Consider the following 15525-nt stretch of genomic DNA (forward strand, 5'->3'; position numbering starts at 1 on the left):
GGACCATTCAGAGGAATAAGAAGGTTCATTTGCTCCTCTAAAGAAACAAAATGCACAGTTTATCACTCTAACCTATCACTTACTGGGCTGGCTTAGATTAAAAGGCAAACAGGATAGCTCAGTTGGGGGGAGGGCTAACTCAGTGGTTTCAGCATTGGCTCGGGTTACCATACATCCTCTTTTTCCCGGACATGTCCGGCTTTTCGGCAGTCAAACCCCCGTCCGGGGGGAATTGCCAAAAAGTCGAACATGTCCGGGAAAATGGCGGCTCTGCTCCTCCCTGACTCTTCGGCTCTGTTTAAGAGCCGGGCTGCCCGAGCGCTACCGGCTTTGGGCAGCCCCCGAGCCTCCGGACCCTGCGCCGCCGGAGCCCGTGAGGGGAAGTGCCCGGCTGGGGGCGCAGGGTCTGGAGGCATAGGAGCTGCCCAAAGCCTGAGCGCTACCGGCTTCACAGTTTGCTGGGCAGCCTCCAGACCCTGCGCCCCCGGCTGGGCGCTTCCCCTCCCGGGCTCCAGCTGCTCTGGGGAAGCGCCGGCTGGGGGCGCAGGGTCTGGGGGCTGCCCGGCAAACCTTGAAGCCGGTAGCACTGGGGCAGCCCTTTCCCCCTGGCTGGGAGTGGAAAGGAGGAGGGGGCGGAGTTAGGGTGGGGAAGGGGTGGAGTTGGGGCGGGGCTAGGGATGGGGAAATGGGCGGGGCCAGGCCCGTGGAGGGTCCTCTTTTTTTATTTATGAGATATGGTAACCCTAGCATTGGCTTGAGTATTGGCCTGCTAAACCCAGGGATGTGAGTTCAATCCTTAAGGGGGCCATTTAGGGCAAAAATCTGTCTGGGGATTGGTCTCCCTTTGAGCAGGAGGTTGGACTAGATGACCTCCTGAGGTCCCTTTCAACCCTGATATTCTGATGATTAACAAAAGAAGGCAGGACTTTAAGTGAGTTCAAGTAGGAGGGATGGAGTTAGAAATGGCTACAAGTAAATAAAAGTAGGAATACACGTCTCAGACTAAAACTCAATTTCAGCCCATTGCAATCTTTGCCTATGCAGGTTTCTCTCCTACAATCTCCCTAGACTTCAATCCCTTGATTGAAGGACCCATCTTTCTGCAATCTAAAGAGCTCAGGCCTCTTTGGTCCCTCCAATTCTCTGCCCCTCCCTTTATAGCCCAGTAAACCTTTGAAAATCTTCTCTCTCAAAGTTCCTTGATCTTCCTTCAAGAGGCAGGAAGGCTTCCTGGAGTGCTGCCTCCATCCCCCACGGAGATGGTTAAGTGGTCATCTCTCTCCACACGCTCTCCTGCTGCCTTTGTTTACCTCACATGTAAATAAGCTTTTGTTGTCTCTGGCTGATGACCAGGCTGTGCAGAAAAGCAAATACAGAGCCCCTTGTGACCTGGGCCTGCTGATTTCCCAACTCTCTTCTGAGCTGTTTACCGAATATGTAGATTGCAGTCCCATTGTCACGGGTCAGCCCTGCTGCATTTGTATTCATGCTCTGCACAGACCTGGATCTGCTTCCTTCAAACCAGAATCCCAGACAACATCAATAATGCCATGTATAGTATTCATACATACATTTCACAGTGATTTTAATCCCCAGTGTGATTAATCCCAGTTTCCCAGTGATATAACACACAACCCCATTTACCTGCCGATCATGACTTTGCTGGAGCACGGAGGGGGAATACAGGTGCAATTAGAATCATAGATTAGGGTTGGGAAGAAACCTTAGGAGGTCATCTAGTCCAACCCAAAGCAGGACAAACCCCAAGAAAATCATTCCAGCCATGGATTTGTCAAGCCAGGCCTTAAAAACCTCTAAGGATGGAGATTCTACCACCTCCCTAGGGAACCCATTCCAGTGCTTCACCACCCTCCTACTGAAATAGTTTTTCCTAATTTCCAACCTAAACCTCCCCCACTGCAACTTGAGACCATTGCTCCTTGTTCTGTCATCTGCCACCACTGAGAACAGCCGAGCTCCATCCTCTTTGGAACCCCCCTTCAGGTAGTTGAAAGCAGCTATCAAATCCCCCCTCACTCTTCTCTTCTGCAGACTAAACAAGCCCAGTTCCCTCAGCCTCTCCTCGTAAGTCATGTGCCCCAGCCCCCGAATCATTTTCGTTGCCCTCCGCTGGACTCTCTCCAATTTGTCCACATCCTTTCTGTAGTGGGGGCCCCAAAACTGGACGCAATACTCCAGATGTGGCCTCACCAGTGCCGAATAGAGGGGAATAATCACTTCCCTCAATCTGCTGGCAATGCTCCTAGTACTGCAGCCCAATATGCCGTTAGCCTTTTTGGCAACAAGGGCACACTGCTGACTCATATCCAGCTTCTCGTCCACTATAATCCCCAGGTCCTTTTCTGTAGAACTGCTGCTTAGCCAGTTGGTCCCCAGCCTGTAGCGGTGCATGGGATTCTTCCATCCTAAGTGCGGGACTCTGCACTTGTCCTTGTTGAACCTCATCAGATTTCTTTTGGCCCAATCCTCTAATTTGTCTAGGTCACTCTGGACCCTATCCCCTATCCTCCAGGGTATCTACCTCACCCCCCAGTTTAGTGTCATCCACGAACTTGCTGAGGGTGCAATTAATGCCATCCTCCAGATCATTAATGAAGATGTTGAACAAAACCAGTTGCCCTGAGCTGTGGCACCCTGGCCCTAACAGACATTGCTTGCCAAGGCTGCAAGTCCCCTGCAGGTGGCAGTAATAGGCTTAGGTCTTTGAGGGGGAAACTACACTTCCCAGAAGCCTTTGTTCCTAAAGACCCCTGCAGCCAGTGTCTACTTTTTTGTGCCTGTTATTTGTGGTAAAATTATTAAGTCTAATAGAATAGCTTTTTATGGGGCACAACCCTGGGAAGAAGTAAGGGGAGGATACCAAAACGGGTGAATTGTGTGTGGGAGCGGTTCCCTGAGCGTTAGCAGGCGTTTATATTAGACACCTATACTTGAGGGTCCTGAAAGCATGGTTCTGGGGAAGACGTGTCTGCGCTTGCGCAGAGCTGTTTGAGCGCTTGCGCAGTGGCTCTATCGGAGCTCGGCGCTGGTGGCTGCGTGTTGGACGCGCCATGGACGACGAGGAGGAGACCTACCGGCTCTGGAAGATCCGTAAGACCATCATGCAGGTGCGGGCGGGGCCTGCCGGGAGGGGCGGCGGCGTGGGCTGGGAGCCCGGACGCCTGGGTTCTATCCCTGGTGCCTGGGGGGCTGGGAGCCCGGACGCCTGGGTTCTATCCCTGGTGCTCGGGGGGGCTGGGAGCCAGGACTCCTGGGTTCTATCTCTGGTGCTTGGGGGGGCTGAGAGCCCGGACACCTGGGTTCTTGCCTGCTCCATACTCTCTGGGTGACTTCAGCTGAGTTCTCTCCCATCTTTGCGCTTCAGCTTCCCCATCTGTAAAATGGGTGCAGTGGTACTACCCTGCTCTGCTGGGAGCCTGGATTTATTTCTGTCTGTAAAGCATTTGGAGACCCTCAGGTGCCAGGTACCAGACATGGGCAGAGTGAAAACCATGACATGACTATTATTGACTGACTGCGGTGAAAGAGAAGGGTAAAGCACCGGGACCTATCAAAGGTCTTAGCCGTAGCTGTCTGTTCGCTGCATTCTGGAATCTATCGTTGGAGCCTTGTCTTTCTAGAAGATGTTTTCTCAGACAGGTAGAGCAGGAGAGAGGAGTGATGATGGTTAACAATATTAAACATTTATATTGCTGTCGTGCCTCAACACCACAAGTAGGTTGGACCCCATTGTGCTTGATGCTGTACAGACATGATAGATAGCTCCTGCCCCAAACAGCCTAAAATCTATAGACCAGTGATGCAGTGGAAGCCATCAAATAACCTTGGTGCAGGCTCTGGAAGTGGGAAGAATTTGGGCTAGGGAGGCTTTGCTGGATGGGAAATTGGGTGGGTCGGATGGGAACTGTTAAGCTGCATTTATGTCTTATATGCATCATGAGTAAACCGGAGTATTGTCCTCAGCTGTGTCACGATCGGGGCTATCTGGTGACCCAGGATGAATTGGATCAGACCTTGGAAGAGTTTAAAGCCCAATTTGGCGATAAGCCCAGTGAAGGGAGACCACGGCGGACTGACCTTACAGTGCTGGTGGCCCATAATGACGATCCCACAGATCAGATGTTTGTCTTCTTCCCTGGTGAGTGTGGTGCTGTTACGCTCTGTGACGAACTGAGGAGTCTCAGTAAATGTATAGGCGTGAACCTTATTCTAGACTGGTGCCGGCAGCTCCGACGGGATGCAGCACCAGCATAGGACTGATTCTTCTGCCTGGCACTTAACTAGCTGAGAGAAACTGAATGGATGGGGGGTGGCTTAGCTTTTGAGGATCGGTTCTGATGTGCCTTGGCTCCTGGGAACAAATCCTGGGTTGGACGATCTAAGGTAGATCAGTTCAACATGTCGCTTACTGTGTGGATCTCTCAGAAGGCCAGCCCGCTCCTAGAAAAATCATGGTAGCAGTTGATTCCTGCCAGCATTTGGATAACTGCATCAGAGCCCAATTTTGTTGGCTTTACTCAGGGCAAAACATCCCTTGAAGCCAGGGAGAGTTTTGGCCAAGTACAGTCTGAATAGGCTGAATTCTGCAGGCTACAATCCCGAAAGATTTACAGAAGGATTTTTTGGCCACTTGGCTATGCACCTGCTCTCTGTCATATGTTCTTTTTCTTGGTGCAGCCTAGTACAGTCTGTAACATCTGGATAGATGTCTCTGAACCGACTAGTCTGTAGTGAAAACAGTTCTGTTCTCTGAAGTCCCAGCTGCAGGGCTGTGGTGAATCGCTTTGCACTTCCAGAAACTGCAGGTGCAGTTGTACTACCTGCGCTCTGAATAGCAGCAGCATGTCGTGCCGAAGGGGAGGCTATTAGAATCCCAGGCGAGGAATATAGGTGCATTAGTATTATTCTGCAGACGAGCTGCAGGAAGAAGGTAGATAAAATGCAGATCTTTCATGACAACCAGGAGTTGTATTATGTGACTTATTTATTCCTCAGAGGAGCCCAAGGTTGGGATAAAGACAATCAAGATGTACTGCCAGAGAATGCAGGAAGAGAACATCACCAGGGCTCTGATTGTGGTGCAGCAGGGCATGACTCCCTCAGCAAAGCAGGTAGGTGGTGATCCTGCGTCAGGGCTGGTTGGGAGTTTATAGGCTGGGGACTGAGAGTTCATAGCATGCACACTTGTATGTCTCTGGGGGTTTTTGGTACCAGATGCACAGTGGTCAGTGCCCCTGTAGATTAACCTTTTTGCTTAACTTTGTCCTCTTTAAAACAATGTGTGACCATGCCCATCACACGTGGGCACTGTGCGCTTGCAGACCGTGCAGAACCCTCAGGTAATAGGGTACATGAGGATTGTAGGACAGTCTTAACACACATCTGCTAAGGCAGAACTTGTTTAGGTCATGTGTACTCAATAGGAACCACAGTAATTCCTCACTTAACGTTGTAGTTCTGTTCCTGAAAAACGCTACTTTAAGCGAAACGATGTTAAGCGAATCCAATTTCCCCATAAGAATTAATGTAAATAGGGGGGGTTAGGTTCCAGGGAAAAATTTTTTGCCAGACAAAAGACTATATATATATTCTTTTTTAGTGTGTGTGTGTGTGTGTGTCTCTCTCTCTCTCTCTAGAGAGAGATATCTATAAAAAACACACACACACTGTAAGTTTTAAACAATTTTATATTGTACACAGCAATGATGATTGCAAAGCTTTGCTGAGGTGGTGGAGTCAGAGGGTGGGATATTTCCCAGAGAATGCCTTACTGCTGAATGATGAACTAGCACTCGGCTGAGCCCTCAAGGGTTAACACATTATTGTTAATGTAGCCTCACACTCTACAGGACAGCAGGAATGGAGGGAGGGGAGACAGCATGGCAGAGAGAAACACACATTGCCCCTTTAAGTACACTGACGCCATTCTAAGCACACTGCTTTTTTAAGTTGATCAGCAAGTTGAGACAGCAGCTGCTGCCACCAAGCTCCCTCTGTCCTGAGCCCTATTGTGTCCCCCCTGCTGCTCTGTGGAGATGGCTGGATGGGGTGAAGGAGCGGGGAACAGAAGTGGGGGGGGGGTAGGGGGGACCCTGACATTAGCATCCTTCTTTCTCCCTCCTTCCCCCCCCCCCCCAGCAAGCAGGAGGCTCCCGGGAGCAGCTCCAAGGCACAGGGCAGGAGCAGCACATGGCAGTGGTGGGAAGGAGAGCTGAACTGCCCAGCAATTGATAGCCTGCTGGGCGGCTGCTGCACAGGGAACTTAAGGGAGAGAGGAACTGACAGGGGGGCTGCTGGTCCACCCTGGTTCCAAGCCCCCACCAGCTAGCTCCAATGGGCTGCTCTTTCTGTAAGCAGTGGACAAAGCAGGCGACTGCCAAACAACTTTATAAGGGAGCATTGCGCAACTTTAAACGAGCATGTTCCCTAATTGATCAGCAATGAAACAACGTTAACCAGGACCACTTTAACTGAGGGGTTACTGTACCTACACACACAACTGGACAACACAACCGGAACTCTTACCTAACTTTCAGGGGACTGAGGTTAATACCTGGATACTACAGCAATGGGCACAAGAGAGTAAGACACATTCCTTGCACTAAAGATTTTATAGTCTCAGGTGTACAAGACTAAAAGTAGTTTACTAAAGGGGGAGAGATTGTGATGAAGAAAAGAAGGCTGGAGTGATTGAGAGGAGTATTGGGAGTAAGAGGAAACAAGGATGAAGAAATAAGACCTCAGACATGATGAAGGAAGGGAGCAGTGTGCTTAAGGGATGGGAGAAGAGAGACTGGGGGCAGCAGAAGTGAGCCAGGGGGAGGTTGGAAAGAAAGGAAGAGGTGATTGTGTGTTTAACATCTTGGCTAAGAGATCCGCTCTCCCCTTGATTTATGTATAGAGGTGATTGATGTTACTGTGGGTAATACACTGGTTGTAGCGTTTGGTGCTCAGTAAAGTTCAGTTCTGACTAGACAGGATCACGTTGGACTAATGTGCGCCGGGGCCCCTTCTTCTGTGCTGAAGTTTAAAATCCTTTTGGTTTTTCTTTCAGTCGTTGGTGGACATGGCTCCCAAATACATCCTGGAACAATTCCTGCAGCAGGAGCTGCTCATCAACATCACAGAGCATGAGGTGAGTTGGATGCTTGGGCAGCATGGAGTGAGTTCAGGATAGTCGGCCTTTACTCTGGACTATCTGGGTGTAAATCAACCCTTGAAATTCTTTTACTGTGTATTTTGTGTCGCTGAGTGGTGGGAGACTAGAATGGCTGTCTGCGGCCCTTGCCACTGTGTACTAGCCCTGGGCATCACAGGAAATAACTGTTCTCGCCTCCTTTCTGATCTCAGCCTGCCTAGATCTGACTCCGCTTTTGTATTTACAGTTGGTTCCAGAGCACGTGGTCATGACAAAGGAAGAAGTAACTGAATTACTGGCCAGATAGTATCCTTTTGTTTGCGCCAAATGTCAGTCCCTCCCCTACCAGCATGGAAGTGACTCACTCGCTTTGTGCTGGAAATGGCTAGACTCCCGATGTGCACAATAGACTGTTATGTGCTCTGTTGGTCCTGCCTCTTGCTGGGATAAAGCGGGCCGAATGATAACCCTTCTGGTGGCGGGTTTTCCTTCACTGTGTTTCTCAGTAAACTGAGAGAGAACCAGCTCCCCAGGATACAGGCTGGAGATCCCGTGGCCAGGTACTTCGGAATAAAGCGAGGGCAGGTAAGGAGCAAAGCAGGGTGACAGATGTAGCCCCTGCGGGAGAGCAGCAAGACAGAGCCTCTTGAAAGCTCTGTTTTTAAGGCCTGTTGGTCTATAAATAAGCACAATGGGTCTCTAACTAGTACCAAATATGGGGTCCCTGCCTCCTTCATGTATAACCCCAGTCCGGGTAGTAGAAGCTGCACAGAGTGACTGCAGGATTTGGCCCTCTATACCTCCTCCTACCTGTTCTGTTAAGAGTCTTGGGGCACAGTTCCTATCAAGTTGCTTGTGTGTTACACACCCAGGATTGGGGCTTCAGGTGGGTCTTGCAGGTTCCTCATCCACGAAGAATTTCCTCCCCAGGAGAGTTGCATCTGAATGAGGAATTCATTGCCTGTGGGATAGGAGCTGAGCCTGTTCAGATGTCACCCCTTTCGCTACTAAAGGGTGTTATGCTGATGGGCACCATAAGAAAACCCTCCGACAGAGAGCTGTGGCAGGGTTCTGAGTCAGTGGGCGTTTTCCTCCCCATGTTTTCCTCCCCCATGTCACTTAAAAAGCTTCTTTCAGAGCTTCTGCATTTCTACCCTAATCTGGCTGAGTTCTCCCCAGCCTGCCCTGTACTGTGTAAATCGTACAACACCCTCACATGGAGCATTGCTGGGGGTCCAGGATCGCTGTTAGATCCCTTGCTGGGCTTTACACCCTTGGCGTTGGCGTGGAGTGGCTGATTAAACTCACGCATTCATGCTTCACAACACGTCTGTGTAATCTGTCCCCTGCACGTCATGCCAAGCACGTTGTGCTTGTCCCCTAGCCATGGGCAGCCGTCTCAGTGACTGGTTTCCTCCCTCGGTGTTGAGGATCAAGCATTATACACCCTCCTCTCCAGAGGCTGAACGCTTCTGCCTCTCCATTGGGCACCTGAGCCGAGCCCTGCGGGGGAAATTCAGAGCTGCTTTTCATTGCTTGTAAACTGTTTCTGTTGCCCTTGCAGGTGGTCAAGATCATAAGACCGAGTGAGACTGCCGGGCGCTACATCACCTACCGACTGGTTCAGTAATCTGTGCTGTACATCAGGTAACATTGCAGCTCTCTCCGATGGGACTGCCTAGCTGGGATACAGTTCTGACACCGTTCAAATGAATGCTGTAACGTCACTTCACATTAGCACCTATAAAGTGCAGATGTTTTAAACTGAACCGGAGGAGAGTTCCCTGCTGTGTATTGAAGGATGGACTAAATGGGACCTAACGTGCATGCTTGTTCTAAACCGCTCCTTGCGTGGAACAAAACACATGTTTCACATCTGGTTAGTGACGGGGCATTTGCCATTGTGGAATCAGAGGGTGGCCTTAGTTTGAGGGGGGGGTTGGACGTGAGGCTCTTGGTGCAGGACAGAGTCTGTGCAGCCGCTTGGTGGGAGTGCAAGAGTCAGATGATGCGTCTGAACTAAAAGATCTTTCTCTTGAGAGAAATTCCAGATTCTCTTTCTTCCAGGTATGGAAGAGGAATCCTGTGTTATCTGATCTACGCCCTGGTGGCTCTCTGGGTTGTCTGTCATCTTAAATCCAGATCCTTGAATGTGATTTCAAGTCCTAGCTCTTCCTTTGCTCTCGCTTACCCCTCTCTCACTCCCTGGAGGCCTCCTGCCTGGACTGAAGCTCAATTCCATGGCCTATTTAATTTTGAACAGAATTTTATTTTAATAAAGGTTTGTGCTACACGTGTTTTCTCACTGGTGCAGTGTTTCTCCAACTTCCCCTGCAGCAGAGCCTCCTAACACCTGCTATTCCAGATTTCTCCCCCTTCCCTTCTGGTAACATCTTGAGCCAGTAAGCGCTCTAATGACGTCTACTCCCAGTGTCCTGAGCCGTAGCTCTCGTGCCTGCGTTGGTTAGCTAGCTGGACTTTCCCTGCACCGCTCTGGCAATACCGCAGCTGCTCTGTTTGAGCAGGAGGTCCTGGAGCTGAGCCTGACAATGGACAAGTTAACACAGCTTGGATACAGGAGCCCATGTCAACACGGAGTCTCCAAAAAGCCCCTAGAGCCAGACTGCTGCTTCCCTCTGTCCCAGCCTCTCCTACCGCCGTGGAAAGTCCCGCTTTCCCAGATGGCCGTGTGGGTTGAGTTCTGGGATGCGTGGGAGTGTTCCAGTGCTGTCTTGATCTTCTAGCTCAGTGGTTCTCAAACTTTTTTTTTTTATTCCCGTGGACCACTTGAAAATTGCTGAGGATCTCGGAGGACCACGTAATGATCTTTCCAAATGTTGTTTGTACCATTAGATAGCTATTGTAAAGCGCTTTGGATAAAAGCGCTATATAAAAAAACCGTAACTAACTTTTTTCTACAAATAAAAGCACACAACTCATATTTTCATACCAGTAGTTTTCCCTTTCTAAGGCGATGGATGTGCCCTCTCTCCCCCACCACAGCAGCCCCCGAGCTGGGTCCTGGAAGGAGGGGGGGGTCTCTCCCCTGCCACAGCAGCCCCTGAGCTGAGGCAGGGGAGGAGGGCCATCTCTCCCCAGCAGCTGCAGCCCTGGAGCTGGGGGAAGTTGCCTCTCTCTGGCTGCTGCAGCCCTGCGCATCCCGAATTCTTCTCACCCCACTTCCCCCTCCCACCTACCCTATATTCCCCACAAGGCCACCACCTCACCTTAAATCTGCATCTTCTCCAGGGTCCAGGCACCTAGTTAGTGGAGCTGTGCTAATTAGGTGGGTGACCCTTCATTCTATTGTGTGCGGCCACCTAGGCGCGCACCTTAGAGGGAACTGTCCGTGGACCACTTGCATGGAGCTCTCGGACCACAGTTTGAGAACCTCCGTTCTAGCTATTTCAAATCCCATTTTAACCCTTCTCTAAAGCCTTTCCTATTCAAAGCATTTCTCTTCCAATTGATAAGCCTTTTCCTACCCCCCGTGCGGCATGCCTCTTACAGCTGGGGAAACTGAGGCACAGAAGTGACTTGCCCAAGGTCCCACAGCAGGTTGGTGGCAGCATTGGGCATAAAATTCAGGAGTCCTGACTCCCAGGCTTATGCTAGGCACTAGATTGCACTGCCTCGTATTGCTGCTCCTATGTGTAAATATTCATCATAGTGTCCGATTAGAAAGTTGCTGCACAGGAACTAAGATGCCACCATGCATCTGAGGCTGGTCATGCAGATGGCAGCTCAGTCTTCTCTCCTTAGCTCTGTGGCACAGCAGAGCTGATACAGGGAGGTTTGAACACAATGCTGTCAACCATGGAACCAATCATCTGAACACATTTTTATTTCTTTGAAGCATGTGAATTTGCATAGCGCACAAATGAAGTAAGACTTCGGTGTGCAGCAAGGCTGTGCCTCATCTTCAAATAAACATGCTCCATCTCTACAAACACAGGATGCAGGGCACCACGCGAAGCACAAACGCAGCACTCGTAACACAGAAATTCCATTCCCTCTTGTGCACCCACCCAGCCGTCCATGCATGCACACCCACTCGCCATATTGCCCAGGGTTAGCAGTAGGACAGGAACGTAGTGAAGCCGTTCTGATTCCTTCTCCTAGGATGGAAACAAGCTGCAGTGAAATGTAACCGTTGTATTGGACGACAATGCAGGGAGGAGTCTTGCAATCTTCCAGCTCCGTTACAACCAAACCAGCTTGTGGTCTGCTTTGGATAGGTTACCTCCACCTCTACAAGCAGCTGTATTTCCTCAGCAGGAAGAAACGGTTCTGGCATTCCTTTAACTGGGTCTTGGAGAGTTCCAGGCATCACCAGTTCCTGAGTTCTTTCCACTTGCTTCAAAGATCATTGATCCTCTTAGCTTTGGAGTCTATAACATTTGGCTGAACAACTGAATCGTTATTCCTTCCTTCGTAATGCAGCAGTATGTAATCACCATCCCAAGCCTGCGAGGTAGCCTCCATTCAGTATAGCAGTAACTATGCCCAAGGGTGGCTTGATTTGGTGGCCTCTCCTGGGAAGGCACAGAGCCCCAGAGGTATTTTAGGCTCCTCACACTGACATCAGTGGAAGTCAGGAGCCTAAACCCCTGTGAGGATCTGGCCCTGAGGCGGGAGTGATAGCTCAGTGGTTTGAGCATTGACCTGCTAAACCCAGGGTTGTGAGTTCAGTCCTTGAGGGGGCCATTTAGGGAACTGGGTTTAAAAACAAACAAACTGGGGAGTTGTCCTTCTTTGAGTAGAGGGTTGGACTAGATGGTGTCCTGAGCTCCCTTCCAACCCTGATAGTTTATAACAGGGGTAGGCAACCTATGGCACGTGTGCCAAAGGCGGCACACAAGCTGATTTTCAGTGGCACTCACACTGCCAGGTCCTGGCCACCGGTCCGGGGGGGCTCTGCATTTTAATTTAATTTTAAGTGAAGCTTCTTACACATTTTGAAAACCTTATTTACTTTACATACAACAATAGTTTAGCTATATATTGTAGACTTACAGAAAGAGACCTTCTAAAAACGTTAACATGTATTCCTGGCACGCGAAACCTTAAATCGGAGTGACTAAATGAAGACTTGGCACACCACTTCTGAAAGGTTGCCGACCCCTGGTCTATGATTTCCAGTTCTAGAGCTCAAATGGGTTTAGAGTGCTACAGTTCTCTCTACCTGCTGCAGGTTGTCTGCTTAATCTGTGAGCTGTGTGTAGTGACCTCTAGTGGTGAAGCTTGTTCTCTGAACAGGGGCAGATGGTTTTGTCCCTGCCCCATGTCTCCATTAATTGCTGAGGAAGAGTGTCTGTAAGTCAGAAAGCAGCTGTGGGTATTTTTTTTTAATAGCCTCGGAATGTAGCCTATTCTCAATGGCTCTCTTGGGTTAGGAAATGCACCCGCCCTGGTTAAATTAAGCTACTCGGTGGCAAAAAGCGTTGGACAGGAGCGTGAGTCCGGGGAAGCAGGAAGTATAGCAGCTAGAAGTTGCCCATGTGATTGATGTGCGTGACCCCCTATGCACAAGTGCCAGTGGGAGCTTTATGTGCACACCGTGGGGTCATGGCAGGCTTTATGCTTTGACTGACTACAAAATGCTGAAAGCTGAATCCTGCAGCCAGGTTTGGTTTTCAGCTGAATCTAATAACCCTCACAACAGGCCTGGGAGGTAGTTAACTTGGACCCCTGCTCTACAGAGGGATAAGTGACTTACTCCAGGGTGGAGAGAGACGGTGTTCAAATAAGAATTCCTGAGCTCAGCTCACTAGACTGTCCCCTTAAAATGACAGTTTGGGGGCTGGCAAAAGCAGTGATTGACCACACCAGCCAGCGGGTGCTCAGAGTTGGGGAGTAACACGCATGCGGTGGGTTGGAGTACAGTGACCCGACTGCTTCATGTTTTCCCACCAGAACAGGTGAGTTAAACTTGGCTGGGGATCTGGTACTGTTTGTTCAGCTTGCTCCCTGCTCGCTTACAGGGTTTAGCAACACTCTCAACCCTTGCAAGAGGAACGTGGAAGCCTGAGCACAGGCGGGGGTGGGAAATAAGAAGAAGTGATTTTCAGCTATTTCGTTTTAAAATCTATTTGCAAGTTCAGTCTCTTCTGCTACTGCAGTGATGGGAGTTCCTGCGTTTCTTTAAAGCCATCATACCTGGTTCTGTTTAATCCCTTAAACTCCTTTGCCAGCTGTGTGCTTGGGCACATGTTGACAGGGCATCTAAAAAGCCCCTTACACTGGAACGTCCAGTAGCTCAATTCAGGCAACTCCTGTCCTGTGCATTGGGGCAGAGAGGGCAAGTCGTCCGGCTGTCAACGAGGCACCGCTGGAGTGTCTGCGTCATGGATTTCCATTCCTGGGAGCACTATGCACCTCTTCTTCGTTGAAATTACAGTTCAAACGCCTTTTTAAAACTGCTCAGGTTAGGGTACTGGCTGCTTGTAGAAGAAACTGCGGGAAGGACTCGAGAGCGCCCAGGAACCAAAGGAATTTGAGCTGGGAAAACATGCCTGCCCCGTGGTACCCTCCACGCTAATTCACAGCCGTGAGTCGAGAACAGCCAGCCGCTCTCATGCAGCATCCTTTACGATCTTGCCAAGCGGAAGAAAGACCATAAATAGGCTGGGTGTGGAAAGGCAGGTCACTAGTTAAGTCCCATGTTTCACAGGAGTGCCCGGGTTCGTGCAGTTGACTTGTAGCTGCAGTTGGCACGCCTGGTACAGTTGGCCATAATCGTTTGTGAGCATCACGCAGGAATACGCAGCCCCAATACATGAAGTTCCCGACCCCCCCCCCCCTCCAAGTTATACAAGAGGACAGCAGTGACTTCCATCTTCCTGCCAAACCTGGCTACTCTCAAACCTGCCTCTCGAAGCTTTATTCCCCCCTCTACTGACCGGCTGTCGGTGCTTGGCGAGGTTGTGATAGGCAATTGCCCAAAAGCTGTCCATGCCACTCCCACTGCCGTGTAGCATCCTGTCTGCCATCTGCCACCACAGAGGCCGTGCAGCTCTATGGTACAAAGCATTCTAGGATCTTCCACTCCGTACAAATAGAAGAGATTTATTCTGCCACCTGGGACTCTTAAACTTGAGCGGAAAGAAGGTGGTGCTTTCTTAAAACAGGTTAGTTAAACGCAAAGCGCTTCTGTTGCCCCTTCCTAGCCCTGGAAGCTGGAGTTTTCAGTAATCGCCACAGCGGATTAGACACTTCAATAGCTGCATCTCTGTTCTCGAAGAGCTATTTAAATAAAGGTGAGCTTAAACCCTCTGCAGCGGCATAGCATAGGTACAGCAAGGGTCTGGATCACTTCCCAATCCAGCAGGACAAGATCAAATCCACCCTCGTTGGACTCCTCCTTTCAAAGGAATATGCTTTACGGCTCTAGGTCCTGTCTACCTGAGGCGCTGGTACTGCAAGGACAACTCGTCGGACTGACTGGAATGTCCATGCAGAGGGGTTTGTATGGGAGCTCCAGTCACTAGACTCTATGCCTGCAGCTAGCATACGAAACCCTTGTGAGCTCCCTGAGGTTTGGCTGTGCTAGAACCCTCCCTTCCCTGAATATGCACAGCGTCGCCCTTTGCCTAGCTGCGTGCGGGTAGCCTGTTCGATCAGCCACCCCGCCCCGTTGTCCATTGCGTGGTGGCCTAAACAAACCTGGGCTGCCGTTCGCTGGCTGACCTCACCGCTATCGTGCCGTCCCGTAGCCGAACAGTGGGCAGCAGCCGGTGCCCCCGACAGCGCTCGGCCAGCAGCGTGTTATTGGACTGGTTTGTGTTACAGTCAGAAAGAGGCCTCTCTTGCTGGCCTGCCTTGCCGTCCCTCTCCGAGAGGGACTCCTCTTCCGGGTCGCTCTGCTCTTCCTCCCCTGCTGTGCTGTGCTGGAGGGAAGAGGCGCACTCTGCGTCCGACTGGCCCACGCTGCAGGTCCTGCTCAGCTGCCCCTCGCTCGCGTCGTCGCAGAATTGAGCCTCGTCCGTGCTGGTCTCGCTTCCTTGCTTTACCAACCGCTGCCTCGGGGCTGCCTCGTCTGTAGCCGGCAGCTCCGCCCCCTCTTCCAACTCCGAGTCGGAATCTATCGAGCGGTCACCAGATTCTGCGGGACACGCATGACTTTCTATAACCCTCCAGCCCCACCTCTTGGGACTAGCAGGACCCTGGTACAGCAGAGCCTCTTGCCAGGATAGGTTTTTATGTTAACCCCTGTATTGCCACCAGTGGCTCTGGGTCTCTACTGCTCCCCCCTTTTCCCTGCAAAATGGGCACTGCTGGACTGGACCGTTTTTCTGCCCATAGAGAGATACCTCCCCCGAATCAACCCCCTCTTGGTCGCAGTTGCCATTTTCTCTACAGTGGCA

The 15525-nt window shown here is 50.7% G+C and overlaps 2 protein-coding genes across 3 annotated transcripts in view; one reads left to right on the top strand and one right to left on the bottom strand.

The window, feature by feature from the left end:
• Window positions 1–2969: 2969 nt before the first annotated feature.
• Window positions 2970–9459, top strand: POLR2E (RNA polymerase II, I and III subunit E). Its single transcript, XM_034755457.1, has 8 exons — window positions 2970–3128; window positions 3985–4159; window positions 5017–5132; window positions 7076–7156; window positions 7407–7465; window positions 7666–7744; window positions 8724–8806; window positions 9227–9459. The coding sequence occupies exons 1-7, from the start codon at window positions 3072–3074 to the stop codon at window positions 8787–8789; spliced, it is 633 nt and encodes a 210-aa protein (XP_034611348.1). The 5' UTR covers window positions 2970–3071; the 3' UTR covers window positions 8790–8806; window positions 9227–9459.
• Window positions 9460–12500: 3041 nt separating this feature from the next.
• The window catches only part of ARHGAP45 (Rho GTPase activating protein 45), a 42490-nt gene continuing 39465 nt past the window's right edge, over window positions 12501–15525 (bottom strand). The window contains exon 23 of one of the 2 annotated variants that reach the window (XM_034755329.1): window positions 12501–15263. In XM_034755329.1, the coding sequence (XP_034611220.1) occupies window positions 14815–15263 (449 nt within the window). In that variant the 3' untranslated portion in view covers window positions 12501–14814. The remainder of the gene's footprint in view (window positions 15264–15525) is intronic. The other variant, XM_034755330.1, reaches the window with a different exon arrangement.

Source organism: Trachemys scripta, chromosome 22, assembly GCF_013100865.1.
Source record: "Trachemys scripta elegans isolate TJP31775 chromosome 22, CAS_Tse_1.0, whole genome shotgun sequence".
In the NCBI taxonomy this organism is placed as follows: Eukaryota; Metazoa; Chordata; order Testudines; family Emydidae; genus Trachemys; species Trachemys scripta.